This window comes from Triticum urartu, chromosome 4A (genome assembly GCF_056163025.1).
Source record: "Triticum urartu cultivar PI428250 chromosome 4A, HENAU_Tu73, whole genome shotgun sequence".
NCBI lineage: Eukaryota > Viridiplantae > Streptophyta > Magnoliopsida > Poales > Poaceae > Triticum > Triticum urartu.
In genome coordinates, this window is record NC_141876.1 from 40,138,033 (window position 1) to 40,153,452 (window position 15,420).

The window sequence follows — 15,420 nt, forward strand, 5'->3', positions numbered from 1 at the left end:
TTTCCCTGGTCCCTCGTGCCCGTGTACACCTCCAAAAATGACGTCTCCAAGAGGAAAACGACACCAGAACGCCGCCGTCATTCGTTAGGCGGGCGATCGGGATGCCCTATCAGGCATCACCTAATTTTAGGGGGCTCCCAATCAAATTCCCCATAACCCTGTTTGGTAGGAAGACATTTCCACCGGCATGCCACCTCCTCCCACTATCGTCATTTTTCGTCATCGTCAATGTACCACCCCATCTGGCCCCTAGCCCTGATTTTCTTCTAGTTTTTTTTAGTGAATTTCACGACTACTAATTTCTTTCTTGTCCCTCAAGAAGAAGAACGAGTTCTCGAAAAGAAAAGCTAAAAGAAGAAGAAGAAGAAGAAGAAGAAGAAGAAGAAGAAGCAACGTGCTCCGGGCAAAACCCATACGCTATCTGTGGCCCAGCAGCTTCATTTTTGTTCGGTTTGCGCGCGGCGGACCACACGGACCTTTCAACCGCAAGCTGCTGCGTGGCGCGCGCGTCCGAATGTCCACCAACGCTCCGTTTGTTTAAGCAAAGGTGGTCACAGCCGCTACCGCTAGCTCGTGGTGGCATGTGGGCGACGACGCCGCGCGCCGGCCGTAATTAAAGACAACATATCATCATTATTAGCCCGAGATCGAGCGTGGACTGGTTTAGCAACATGGAGGGCTACTTTGCAGCTGACAATTGAGCATTGGAAACGCCGCTCTCCAAGCGGTTTGACTTCACGTGACAGCGACCGATGTAACGAGGGAGCGAGATGTAAAGTAGTAGTAGTGTAGTATTTTATTGACCATGTAGTAACCGGCAACAATAATAGTACAGCGAACAACCGGGGTACTCCGAAGAACACTCCAGCCAAAAATACACGATCCGATACCGGTGCATCGATCGATGGCTAGCTCCTATACTAGCGCGAAATGTAGATACAACAGTGCTCCTCGGGCAGCCGTGGAAGGTGCTCCGAGGAAAAAATGGCGGTATGCAGCAGAAGTAGGGGAAGAAACTAAAGGAATTGATCGGCTACTAGCTACTAGCGTAGTAGCGCTATGTACTGATCATGGCCATGGCCATAAGCTGGCTCCAAGGCGCACGTGATCCGTGGTAATGCGGCGGTAATGCTTCGCTAGCTATGCGGTGGTGGTCCGTCTACCGCTCGGCCTTCCTGTCGGCGAAGCCCGGGGTGAGCCGGAGCGCCCACTTCATGTTCATGGCGAGCGGGCAGCTCATGCTCCTGGCGGGGCCGGCGGCGCGGCGCAGTGCGGCGGGTGCGGCCTTGAAGCTGCAGGTCTGGACGAACTCCCTCAGGCGCTGCATGGCGACGTCGAGCGTCTTGGCGGACATGTTGGCGAAGCAGACGCGGAACCACCCGGGCTCGCTGCAGTGGCACGACGACCCCGGCGAGATGTTGAGCCCGACGTCGAACACCACCTTCTTCCACAGCGTCATCTCCCCCTCGAACGACCGGGCGTGCATCAGGTGGCTCATGTTCACCCAGCAGAAGAGCCCCGCGTTGCTCTCCAGGCACGCAATGCCGATCTCCTTGAGCCCGTCCACCAGCTGGTCGTGCCGCTCCTTGATCCGCCTCTTGTTCTCGGCGAGGTACCTGCGGGTGAAGTCCTTGTCCCCGAGGAGCGCGGCGAGGAGGTACTGCGTCTGGGAGGAGACGAGCCCGAAGCTTGACATCTTGGTCGCCGCCGAGACCACGGCGGGGTTGGAGGAGTAGATGGCGCCCACGCGGAAGCCAGGGAGGCCGAGGTCTTTGGAGAGGCTGTACACGACGTGGACGCGGTCGTCCAGCGTGTAGTCGGCGGCGAGCGGGGCGCGCGCGGCCAGGACCTCGAGGACGCTGACGAAGCCCGGCTCGGAGAATGCCGTGCCGGAGTATATCTCGTCGCTGACGAGGTGGATGCCCTTGGCGGCGACGAAGTCGACGATCATCTCGAGGTCGGCGCGCGGGACGGCGGTGCCGAGCGGGTTGGAGGGGTTGGTGATGAGCACGCCCTTGACGCGCAGGCGGCGCTTCTGGGCGCGGCGGTATGCGTCGTCCAGGGCGGAGCGCGTCACCCGGAAGCCGTTGGCGCTCGTGCAGTGCACCGGTACGATCTCGGCTCCGGTGCGCCACTTGAGGTCACGGTCGAACCTGCATGCGTAAGCAAGGTTATTAGCCATGTGTACTTGTTGTCACTGTTAAAAGGCTATGATGGAACATGCACGTCGCACATGGGCAGGCGCCGCCGGGCGCGCAACGTGGAGAAAAATGTCGATCGAGAGACGGCACGGCGCATACCCTGGGTAGTACGGCGTGGGGATGAGGAATGCGTCGCCCTGGTCGGCGAGGCAGAACATGAGCGCCTCGTTGGCCGAGGTGGCGCCGGCGGTGAGCACGATGTTGCTGGGGTCGAACGCCACCCTGAAGTCTCTCTGCTCCGACATGAACCTCGCCAATGCCTGAGCAAAGTCACGTGCGTCAGTCTTTGACCGCATTGATTCATTCAAAGCTTGATTAGAATGGCTGCCGGGGAGTGTGCCAAGTGGGCCGGGGAATTACATTTTTGAAGGCCGGGAGGCCGTGGTAGTCCTGGAAGAGCGCGAGCTCGCGGAAGACGGACGCGGCTCCCCGGCGGAGGCCGAGCGCGTCGGGGTTCTTCTCCAGCCACTCCTCCACCAGGTCGAACGACAGCTGCACGGCGCGCACGAGCTGAATTTTTCAGAGACAGGCAGAGACAATGGCGAGCTAGCTTCTCCAGCCACTTAGAATTTGTCTGTATGTACGTACCTGGTTCTCGGCGAGGCCCATCTGGATGATGCCGCCGGGGTTGGTGGTGGGGTGGTAGGGGTTCTTCTCATACTCCTCCCATCCCAGGAAGTAGGACGAATCCTGGCCGTGGGTGTTGCATCCGGCCTTCTTGGACAGCAGCTGCGGCTCGTCGGCGACCTTGTTCACCATCTCGTCAGCCGGTCAAGGAATGCTGCGCGCGTGTTTGGCTGGGTTTGAAACCGGGGGCTCGCTGGAGGCGACGGAGCTGAGCTGCGATCGAGTGTTCTGGTCAAGACTGAGCTAGAGAAGAGAAGAAGAGGAGTGAGGAGGCAGTGGCTGATGTCTAACTTGGGAGCCGAGCTATATATATAGCGGAGGGGGGCGGGGGTGTGCAGGTGGCGTCACCGTTCTTAACACGGAGTTTTTAGCTCTTTTTTTTGAGACATACGGAGTTTTTAGTGGGGGCGGGGCGGGTTAACGTCAGAACAGCCCAGCCCAGTTAGCAGAGCACAAGCAATACTCTTGTGCGTGTGTTGCTGCCGGTTGGAGGCCATCGTCGCAAAGCCATCCGCGGTTTCCTCCTGCTGCAGACCAACAGTGTAGGTTCTCTCTAATATTGGTACTGAATAGAGCATCTTCTTTTTGGAGGGCTGCCTGTGCCGTAGTCCACTGATTTTACCTTCTGAACTGTGGCTAGATGCTTGTATCAGCACATGGGATCCACGTACGCTTGCGACGTGTGCCGGTGTCTGCTTACTGACACAAGTAAGGAAATGAAATACTACAGTACAGTACTTTTTTTTTTGGCCAAAAGAAAAGCCGACATGCGCTGTTGAATTAGTCCGCCCTGGATCTCGAGACGATGTGGACAAGCCAGCCGATCGCCCGAAGCGCGAGACAGGAGCAACTGGAGGGAAACAGGAAAAGAATGAGACAGTACATTTTTCAAGAAAATGACGGCAGAGGTGCGCTCGCGTACGCCTGCTGGTCTGCATTTGGCTTCCTCAGGCTATCTATACGTTCTCGGTGTAGTAGTAAGCAACTTTGCGATTTAGTTTCGCCCAATCAGCATACGCCGCACGGCGGGGTGGATGCTCCAATAACGGCTGTGGCTTATCTGAACTGCATTCGCATCTGGTTCGGGAAAAGGTGGTGTGGTGTGAGAGTATTTTATTAGTGCGTGTGTAGTGCGATCCTTGGCTGTTAAACGGCTGACACCTAGCTAGCTCGGACTGAAACCGGTTATTCATGCACGCGGGCAAGCTATGCTCCTGTGACACGGGAAAATCGTGTCGTCAACAACTCCTCGAGCTCGTTATTACACCATCATATATATCAATATATGTCAATGTGGTACCCTCCAAAATTGCGCGACGACGGCATGGGCATGGCTCAGTCTCACTTGAATGTCAGTTGGACTTCTGTTTGGCCCCCTTTTAATAATGCTACTACTGACTTGTTGAAAATTGGCCATTCTACCGACGCTTACTGTCTTGGTCACCGACTACAGGATTAGCAACTGACTTTTAGTAATATAAGTACAACGGGCACCCAAACCAGGCGACGGCCACTGGTTTTGACGTAACAAGATCGTTGCTTTTAACTTTGAATGACGAACTGCCCTGGATCCCACATAAATGACGTAACAGGTCCACTGCGAGTTCCATATTAATAATAAGATAAACAAAATTTTCAAGTATTAGGACGGATGCGATCATACGAAGGCGTCGAGATAACGTTCTTTTTAGGGCACCGAGATATCTTAATTGAGCGGTGCTCTGCTTAGTTAATTTAAAGTAAATTGATCGGGAAATTTGTCACATCTTGTACTTTTTTAGTTAAGTCTCCGCATTTTCTCCGTCAATAACCAGATCTACATTTTCTTAGCAAATGCCATCTCTTCAACACGCTAGGTCGATTATTTAATAATAGCAGTTTATTTTATGGATGGCTTAAGTATCCTTAGGGCATTTCTAACCGATCCCTTATCCGGCCGTAAGGGAGTAAATTTGATTATTATTTTTCTCCTCTAAATCGCACCTGGCCGATTCCTTATAACGGTTAGTTGAGTAAATTTTTTAGGGTTAATTAAATAAATGTCACTACAATTATGACGATTCATAAAAATGCCACTGCAATTTCCAAATTTCGAAAAATGCCACTGCAATGTTTGCAAACTTTGAGAAACGCGACAACAGACTTCGTAAAATGCCACTGAAAATGGCATGAAGTGGCATTTTTCAAAATTTGGAAATTGCAGTGGCATTTCTCGGAATCGTCAAATTTAGAGTGACATTTATCAAATTAACCCAATTTTTCACTCCATTCAAATTCTTCTCCTTATATTTACTTTGGCTAGCGGCGGCCGAGTAAATTTTTTCCCACTCTTTTTTTTTCTCCCCCGCCTCCTCTTCTCCCCCTCGCCCTGCCGCCGGTGTGACCCCCCCAATCTGTGGCCTTCCCTCCTCCCGATGGCCGGACGCAGTGATCCGTGCCGCAACACCCACGGGTCGTCGTCCGCGGCCGCTTCTTCGAGTTGTCGCCGCCGCTCGGCTAATTCTGCCCGCCTACGCGACTCCCGCCCCAATTCGCCGCCCTCCCTCCTCCCGTTGGCCGGACGCGGTGACCCCGATCCGCAGAGTGGATCCGCGCCGCCACACCCGTGGGTCGTCATCTGCGGTCACTTCCTCGAGCCGCCGCTGCTCGGCCGATCCACCCTCCGGCACGCCCCTCACGCGATTTGAAGACTTCCAGGACCTACCTCCGTCACGACCGCCAACAAGGACCTACATGGGCGTTCGACGGCGGTCGTGGGGGACGTGGGTGGCTGAAATCACCGACTGCGAGACCCACAAGCGGATGTGGGTCAGCTTATTCCACCCGGCCGAGCTCGCGGCCATAGAATACGACCGGTGGCAGGTCCGGTTCCACGGCCGCGATGCAAGGCTCAAGTTCCCCTTCGACACGGCTCCGGCTGACCTCGTCCCGGTGGAGCCTGGTTTGGTGAGCGCTCGGATGGCGCGGGAGGACCGAGAGGCGAGGGAGTGCCTCGAAGCCAACGCAGCCGACAAGGATTACATGGATGAGCTCCGTCGGCAGTATCCGGTGCTCGTGGAGGCGGAGCGGGCAATATTCACCTTCAATGATGGAGAAATTTACGTCATCTTGGACGACGAGGGTGGCAATAAGGGCAGCGGCAACGAGGAGGACGGGAACACGGGCGGCGAGGTTGGCGGCAAGGACGAGACCGACGTCGAGGAGTGGCGGAGCATCTTCCCCGACAACGACGACAGCTAGACCGGCCCGGACCCAGCTCGCACCGAGGGTGGCCTCACCTGGAAGGACTGGCTTGACCTCCACTTCAGCCGAAATTAGTTTAAGTTTTGTTCTAGTTTAAATTTATGTTTAATGTTCGGTTGCGAGAACTTTCTATGTTGAACTTTATGTTGAAATGTATCATCTTTCGGTTAAAAGTTGATTGAATTTGTGCAAATTTAATTTTACTCCGCTAACTTTAGGGGATCGACTAGGTGCGGTGAAATTTTAGTGGAGTATATATACTTCACTAAGGTATGTACTCTGCTAACTTTTAGGAGATCGGTTAGAAATGCCCTTAAATAACAAAGTGATACAGGGTGTACACCAAAGTATGTGTGATTGCACATAACATTCTATATAGCATACTAGCTTTGATTAGAGTCGTATATATGATTACCCAAGTCCTTGTTACAGGTATACCATGCCAATTTTGCACCAATTTCAAATATGACAACTGAACTGGCTCGTAGGAAAACAATTTCTTCCTGAATTTTTTTGTTTGCATATGCCAATTTATAGCACATGTGTCACAAACAATATTGAAGAACTGACAAGTCCTAAACATGGTATAGTGCTCATCTTTTTCCTGAATTTACTTCAGGATTTTCTTCGCTATTCTTCAAGTGAGAGATGGCTGATCCCATTGATTATGAGGGGTCTGTGGTGAATTCATCAATCACAAGATTTGTCAGCTCTCGAGGGTGCTCATAGGTGTGTACTCAGATTTTCTCGAAGGATCTCTCGCTAAATGGGGGTTTTCCACGAGATGGATTTCTCTAGATCAGTTAAATACTCTGTGAAGTTTAACTGAAAGATTTTGAATTCTTTCACACCATCTCGAGGTTTAAGGCAAGGTGACCTGTTATCTCCATTTTTATTTCTATTCGTTATTAATGCATTGTTTGCTTTGGTAAACAATTCAGTAAGAGAAGATAGATTGGAAGGAGTAAAAATATGCCATAGGACACCGATGATCTCTCATTTGTTATTTGCAGATGATTCTCTTCTATTTTTCGCTCTAATCAGCAGCATGCATGTTTGGTGAAAGGCTTGTTGAACAGTTACGCGATGTCAACGGGGCAACTGATCAACCACTCAAAATTTTCCATCCTTTTTGCTTATAATTGCATGTGTGGGGTGTTAGATGAAGTGAAGAGTACTTTAGAGATAACCCAAATAGTGTTTGACCCAAAGTATATTGGTTTGTCGATCCCTGATAGAAGAATTAAGAATGGTATGTTTGAAACTTTGAAGGCTAGCCTCAGTAAAAGGTTGGTAGACTAGAGTGAAAAATATGTCTCTTCAGAGAACAAGGAGATCTTGATCAAAGGTGTTGCACAAGACATTCCTACATATGTTATGAGCGTCTTTCGGCTTCGTGTTTCTGTCTGTGATGACCTTACATACATGATTAGATAGTACTTGTGGGGAGTGGAGAATGGAAAAAATAAAATGGCATGGCTTAGTTGGGAGAAAATGATACTGCCTAAAGGAAAGGGAGGCATGGGCTTTGGGATATGCAGGTTTTCAACCAAGTAGTACTTGCAAAGGAGGCTTGGCGTCTACTAGATGCCCATGAGAGCCTATGTGCTAGGCAACTACGTGCAAAATATCATCCTAATCCTAATGGTCACCTCCTTGACATGGTATTTACAGGAAATGCTTCGACTGTTTGAAGTATTGAATATGGTCTAGAATTGTTGAAAAAAATGTGTTATTTGATGAGTTGGAAACGGTGAATGTATTAGAACATGGAGAGATCCTTGGATCCCGAAAGGTCCCATTTTTAAGCCTGTTACCCCAAAATAAAATTGTAGGGTTATTTTTGTGGCTGGCTTTTCGAATGAGCAGGGAGCATGGAATACAACATCTCCTACAAGAACACTTTTGGCAGATGGACGTGGACAGAATTCTGAAGATCAGAACATCACTGCGGCAATGGGTGGACTTTATATCATGGAAGCTAGAGCGTAATGACCGTTTTTTGGTATGGAGCACTTATAAGCTAGCCACATTTGATCATTATGAGGCGTTCACTCGTTGTGGAAGCTAATGTTGCGTGCTGATGTTCCTTAAAAAATGAAAACGATAGCCCAGAAAGCTTCTGTCAGCGCACTAGCTACAATGTTGGGAAAAGTGGAGCATCATATTGGTGTACGTGCTACGTGTCCAATCTGTGGTCCTGAGGACGAATCAAGCTTCCATGCGCTTGTCACTTGTTCCCACGCACAAGAGCTATGGAAGCATATGCGGGAGGTGTGGCCGCTGCCTCTGTCAGAACACCTCCACCATTCCGGTAGGGATTGGCTTCCTTTAGTACTTGATGGTTGTTCGGCGAATACTAGAAGCATGATCATCCTGCTAGTCTGAAGAGTTTGTAATTTACGGAATAATATAGTCCAAGGAAAGGATGCTCCTCCAATAGAAGTATCATTCAAATTTTTTACAAAGTTATTGACGGTCCCTTGATAATGCTCACAGGTACTTTTCTGAGGAGATACTAAAGGGAAAGATGCCATTGATGAGTATTACCAGTGTACCCACTGCACCAATACTAAAGCCTTGTGTTAGATGCCACCACCTCAGGAGAAAACAACATTACCGATTGATGGTTCCTTCTCGGTTGTGGATGGTACTACGGCGGCGGGTATGATCTTCGGAGGTATGTTATGACCCACAAGTATAGGGGATCAATCGTGGTCCATTGGATAAGTAAGAGTGTCCAACCCAACAAGGAGCAGAAGGAAATAACAAGCCGTTTTCAGCAAGGTATTCTGCGCAAACTGAAATTGTCGGTAACCGATAGTTTGATAGCAAGGTAATTTGTAACGAGCAACAAGTAACAATTGTAACATGGGTGTGATACATCTCCATAGTATCTACTTCTCCAAACTCTTTTGCTCTTGGTTTGGACTCTAATTTGCATGCTTTGGATGGAACTAACCCGGACTGACGCTGTTTTCAACACGATTGCCATGGTGTTATTTTTGTGCAGAAATAAAATTTCTCGGATTGACCTGAAAAATTACGGAAGAATTTTTGTTGAATATAAAAAAATATTGGCATAAGAATTAACCGGAGGGGGTCCACCCAGAGGCCACAAGCTTGGGGGGTGCCCCCCTGGGGGCGCCTAGAGGGCTTGTGGGCCCCCTAGACCTCCTCCGACCCTAAATCCAACTCTATATAACTCTATTCGGGGGGGAAATCAGGGAGAATGATTCATCGCGTTTTACGATACAGAGCCGTCGCCTCCTCCTGTTCTTCGTCGGGAAGGCTGATCAAGAGTCTGTTCGGGGCTCCGGAGAGGTGGATTCGTCACCATCATCATCACCAATATTCCTCCATCACCAACTTCATGATGCTCACCGCCGTGCGTGAGTAATTCCATCGTAGGCTTGCTGGACGGTGATGGGTTGGATGAGATTTATCGTGCAATCGAGTTAGTTTTGTTAGGGTTTGATCCCTAGTATCCACTATGTTCTGAGATTGATGTTGCTATGACTTTGCTATGCTTAATGCTTGTCACTAGGGCCTGAGTGCCATGATTTCAGATTTGGACCTATTATGTTTTCATGAATATATTTGTGTTCTTGATCCTATCTTGCAATTTGTGGAAACCTATTATGAGTTATGATATGCATACCCCAAGGTGACAATAATTGGGATTCTTTCTGGTGATTACCGTAGTTTGAGGAGTTCATGTATTCGCTAAGTGCTAATGCTTTGTTCCGGTTCTCTACTAAAAGGAGGCCTTAATATCCCTTTGTTTTCATTAGGACCCCGCTGTCATGGGAGGGTAGGACAAAAGATGTCATGCAAGTTCTTTTCATGAGCACATATGACTATATACGGAATATATGCCTACATTATATTGATGAATTGGACTAGTTCTGTGTCACCCTAGGTTATGACTGCTACATGATGAATATCATCCAACACAATTATCATTGTCGATCCATTGCCTACGAGCTTTTCACATATTGATCTTTGCTAAATTACTTTCGTTGCTACTGCTGTTACAATCACTACAAAACTGCTACTGTTACTTTTGCCACTGTTACCGTTACTTCCATACTACTTTGCTACTAAAAACTTTACTGCAGATATTAAGTCTTTCAGGTGTGGTTGAATTGACAACTCAACTGCTAATACTCTTAAATATTCTTTGGCTTTGTTCGGGAGCGCAGTAATTTCAAACAAAATGCTACGCACACGCAAGATCCATCTAGGTGATGCATAGCAACGAGAGGGGAGAGTGTTGTCCACGTACCCTCGTAGACCGTAAGCGAAGCGTTATGACAATGCGGTTGATGTAGTCATACGTCTTCACGATCCGACCGATCCTAGCACCGAAGGTACGACACCTCCGCGATCTGCACATGTTCAGCTCGGTGAGGTCCCACGAACTCTAGATCAAGCTGAGGTCGAGGGAGTGTTTCTCAGCATGACGGCGTGATGACGGTGATGATGAAGTTACCGACGCAGGGCTTCGCCTAAGCTCTACAATGATATGACCGAGGTGGAAATCTGTGGAGGGGGGCACCGCACACGGCTAAACCATCAACTTGTGTGTGTATGGGGTGCCCCTCCCCCGTATATAAAGGAGGGGAGGAGGAGGCCAGTCGGCCCTAGAGGGCGCGCCAAGGGGGGACGAATCCTCCTCCTAGTAGGAGTAGGATTCCTCCTTTCCTAGTCCTACTAGGAGGGGGAAGGAAGGAGAGAGGGAGGGAGAGGGAAAGAGGGGCCACGCCCCTCTCCCCTAGTCCAATTCGGACTCCTTTGGGGGGGCACCTCCTGGGTGTTGCCCTCTCTCTCCCCTAAAGCCCACTAAGGGCCCAATAACTTCCTAAGGGGGTTCCGGTAACCCTCCGGCACTCCGGGTTTATCCGAAACCTCCCGGAACACTTCCTGTGTCCGAACATAGCCGTCCAATATATCAATCTTTATGTCTCGACCATTTCGAGACTCCTCGTCATGTCCGTGATCACATCAGGGAGTCCGAACTACCTTTGGTACATCAAAACACATAAACTCATAATACCGATCGTCACCAAACGTTAAGCGTGCAGACCCTACGGGTTCGAGAACTATGTAGACATGACCGAGACTCGTCTCCGGTCAATAACCAATAGCGGAACCTGGATGCTCATATTAGTTTCTACATATTCTACGAAGATCTTTATCGGTCAAACCGCATAACAACATACGTTGTTCCCTTTGTCATCAATATGTTACTTGCCCGAGATTCGATCGTCGGTATCTCAATACCTAGTTCAATCTCATTACCGGCAAGTATCTTTACTTGTTCCGTAATGCAACATTCCGTAACTAACTCATTAGTCACATTGCTTGCAAGGCTTATAGTGATGTGCATTACCGAGAGGGCCCAGAGATACCTCTTCGATACACGGAGTGACAAATCCTAATCTCGATCTATGTCAACTCAACAAACACCATTGGAGACACATGTAGAGCATCTTTATAGTCACCCAGTTATGTTGTGACGTTTGATAGCACACTAAGTGTTCCTCCGGTATTCGGGAGTTGCATAATCTCATAGTCAAAGGAACATGTATAAGTTATGGAGAAAGCAATATCAACAAACTAAACGATCTCATGCCAAGCTAATGGACGGGTCAAGTTAATCACATCATTCTCTAATGATGTGACCCCGTTCATCAAATGACAACTCTTTGTCCATGGCTAGGAAACTTAACCATCTTTGATTAACGAGCTAGTCAAGTAGAGGCATACTAGTGACACTCAGTTTGTCTATGTGTTCACACATGTACTAAGTTTTTGGTTAATATAATTCTAGCATGAATAATAAACATTTATCATTATATAAGAAAATATAAATAACAACTTTATTATTGCCTCTAGGGCATATTTCCTTCAATCTCCCACTTGCACTAGAGTCAATAATCTAGATTACATTATAATGATTCTAACACCCATGGAGTCTTGGTGCTGGTCATGTTTTGCTCGTGAGAGAGGCTTAGTCAACGGGTCTGCAACATTCAGATCCGTATGTATCTTGCAAATCTCTATGTCTCCCTCCTTGACTTGATCGCGGATGGAATTGAAGCGTCTCTTGATCTGCTTGGTTCTCTTGTGAAATCTGGATTCCTTTGCCAAGGCAATTGCACCAGTATTATCACAAAAGATTTTCATTGGACCCGATGCACTAGGTATGACACCTAGATCATGTTGGGGAACGCAGTATTTAAAAAAAATCCTACAATCACACAAGATCTATCTAGGAGATGCATAGCAACGAGCGGGGAGAGTGTGTCCACGTACCCTTGTAGACCGAAAGCATAAGCGTTTAGTAACGCAGTTGATGTAGTCGAACGTCTTCGCGATCCAACCGATCCAAGTACCGAACGCACGACACCTCCGCGATATGCACACGTTCAGCTCGGTGACGTCCCTCGAACTCTTGATCCAGTTGAGGCCGAGGGAGACTTTCGTCAGCACGACGGCGTGGTGACGGTGATGATGAAGTTGCCGACACAGGGCTTCGCCTAAGCACTACGATAATATGACCGAGGTGGAAAACTATGGAGGGGGGCACTGCACACGGCTAAGACAAATCTTGGAGTGCCTTTGGGGTGCCCCCTGCCTACGTATATAAAGGAGGGAGGAGGAGGAGGAGGCCGGCCTAGGAGGGGCGCGCCTATAGGGGGAGTCCAACTAGGATTCCCAATCCTAGTTGGAGTCCCCTTCCTTTTCCAAGAGGGGAGAGAGGGAAGGAGTAGGAGAGGGAAAAGGAAAGAGAGGGGGGCGCCGCCCCTTCCCTAGTCCAATTCGGACTTGCCATGGGGGCGCGCGGCCAACCCTTGAGGCCCTTCTCTCCTTTTCCGTATGGCCCATTAAGGCCCACTACTTCCCCCGGCGAATTTCCATAACTCCCCGGTACTCCGAAAAATACCCGAATCACTCGGAACCTTTTCGATGTCCGAATATAGCCTCCCAATATATCGATCTTTACATCTCGACCATTTCGAGACTCCTCGTCATGTCCGTGATCTCATCCGGGACTCCGAACAACCTTCGGTACATAAAATCACATAACTCACAATACAAATCGTCATCGAATGTTAAGCGTGCGGACCCTACGGGTTCGAGAACTATGTAGACATGACCGAGACACATCTCCGGTCAATAACCAATAGCGGAACCTAGATGCTCATATTGGCTCCTACATATTCTATGAAGATCTTTATCGGTCAAACCGCATAACAACATACGTTATTCCCTTTGTCATGGGTATGTTACTTGCCCGAGATTCGATCGTCGGTATCATCATACTATCGGAGTAATGGGCCACGGGTAGCCTAACCTGAGTCCCTGAGCCTTTCAAGACATCGGGGCTGGCTGCGCCCCTCAAGACATCAAGAAGAAGTGCCGCCTTCTGGTGGCCGGCTGTCCCAAGCGGCCGGCTGCCAGAAGGCGGCTGAGCTCAAGAAGGCGGCTCCAAGTCGGGCCGACTTCCTGCAAGCAGCCTCCAGAGAGGCCGACTCCTAGCAGGCGGCCCACCACGCCCTCAGAGTCCGCGCTCCCATTAAGAAGACGAGATAGGATGAGTCTACAGTGTAGCCCATCACCCCCATAACCAGGGCCGGGCGTGGCCACAGTGCTCCGTAAAGGCGGAGATCTCTGCCTGTACGTGGCACTGTTGCCACTCCATCCCTGACGTCCCTGCTGGCAGGCAGAGCAGGACTAGGGGCGTTAGTATATGTATTCACACATGTACTAAGTTTCCGGTTAATACAATTCTAGCATGAATAATAAACATTAATCATGATATAAGGAAATATAAATAACAACTTTATTACTGCCTCTAGGGCATATTTCCTTCAGTCTCGCACTTGCACTAGAGTCAATAATCTAGTTCACATCGTCATGTGAATAGTTCACATCTTTATGTGATTTGTTCACATCTTCATGTGACTAATACCCAAAGGGTTTACTAGAGTCAATAATCTAGTTCACATCGCTATGTGATTAACACACAAAGAGTGATCATGTTTTGCTTGTGAGAGAAGTTTAGTCTATGGGTCTGCAACATTCAGATCTGTATGTATTTTGCAAATTTCTATGTCTACAATACTCTGCACGGAGCTACTCTAGCTAATTGCTCCCACTTTCAATATGTATCTAGATCGAGACTTAGAGTCATCTAGATCGGTGTCAAAAGCTTGCATCAACATAACTCTTTACGACGAACTCTTTTATCACCTCAATAATCGAGAAATATTTCCTTAGTCCTCTAAGTATAATTTTGACCGTTGTCCAATGATCTACTCCTAGATCACTATTGTACTCCCTTGCCAAAATCATGCTAAGGTATACAATAGGTCTGGTACACAACATAGCATTATAGAACCTATGACTGAGGCATAGGGAATGACTTTTCATTCTCTTTCTATTTTCTGCCATGGTCAGGTTTTGAATCTTTACTCAACTTCACACCTTGCAACACAGGGAAGAACTCCTTCTCTGACTGTTCCATTTTGAACTACTTCAAAAACATGTCAAGGTATGTACTCATTGAAAAATTTATCAAGCGTCTTGATCTATCTCTACAGATCTTGATTCCCAATATGTAAGCACCTTTACCGAGGTCTTTCATTGAAAAATTCTTATTCAAGTATCCTTTTATGCTATCCAGAAATTCAGTATCATTTCCGATCAACAATATGTCATCCACATATAATATCAGAAATGCTACAGAGCTCCTACTCACTTTTCTTGTAAATATAGGTTTCTCCAAAAGTCTGTATAAAACTATATGCTTTGATCAACTCATCAAAGCGTATATTCCAACTCCGATATGCTTGCACCAGTCCATAGATGGATCGCTGGAGCTTGCACACTTTGTTAGCACCTTTAGGATTGACAAAACTTTCTTGTTGTATCATATACAACTCTTCTTTAAGAAATCCATTAAGGAATGCAGTTTTGACATCCATTTGTCAGATTTCATAAAATGTGGCAATTGCTAACATGATTCGGACAGACTTAAGCATCGCTGCGAGTGAGAAAATCTCATCGTAGTCAACACCTTGAACTTGTCGAAAACTTTTTTTCGACAATTCGAGCTTTGTAGATAATAACACTACTATCAGCGCCCGTCTTTCTCTTGAAGATCCATTTATTCTCAATGGCTTGTCGATCAACGGGCAAGTCCACCAAATTCCGCACTTTGTTCTCATACATGGATTCTATCTCAGATTTCATGGCCTCAAGTCATTTTGCAGAATCTGGGCTCATCATCGCTTTCTCATAGTTCGTAGGTTCATCATGGTCAAGTAACATGACCTCC

At 48.2% G+C, this 15,420-nt stretch overlaps 1 protein-coding gene across 1 annotated transcript; it reads right to left on the reverse strand.

Moving 5' to 3' along the window:
- Positions 1-773: 773 nt before the first annotated feature.
- LOC125553478 (1-aminocyclopropane-1-carboxylate synthase 1) lies at positions 774-3,122 on the reverse strand. Its single transcript, XM_048717255.2, has 4 exons — positions 2,790-3,122; positions 2,562-2,693; positions 2,301-2,461; positions 774-2,153 (listed from the first exon to the last, which is right to left on the reverse strand). Exons 1-4 carry the CDS (start codon positions 2,958-2,960, stop codon positions 1,160-1,162), a joined length of 1,458 nt encoding a protein of 485 aa, XP_048573212.1. The 5' UTR covers positions 2,961-3,122; the 3' UTR covers positions 774-1,159.
- Positions 3,123-15,420: the final 12,298 nt, after the last annotated feature.

Coding starts and splice junctions, on each gene's coding strand:
- LOC125553478 (XM_048717255.2), bottom strand. CDS start 2,960: ATGGTGAACAAGGTCGCCGACGAGCCGCAGCTGCTGTCCAAGAAGGCC. Junction 2,694..2,789: donor TGGGCCTCGCCGAGAACCAG/GTACGTACATAC, acceptor CGCGCCGTGCAG/CTGTCGTTCGACCTGGTGGA. Junction 2,154..2,300: donor CCCACGCCGTACTACCCAGG/GTATGCGCCGTG, acceptor TTACGCATGCAG/GTTCGACCGTGACCTCAAGT.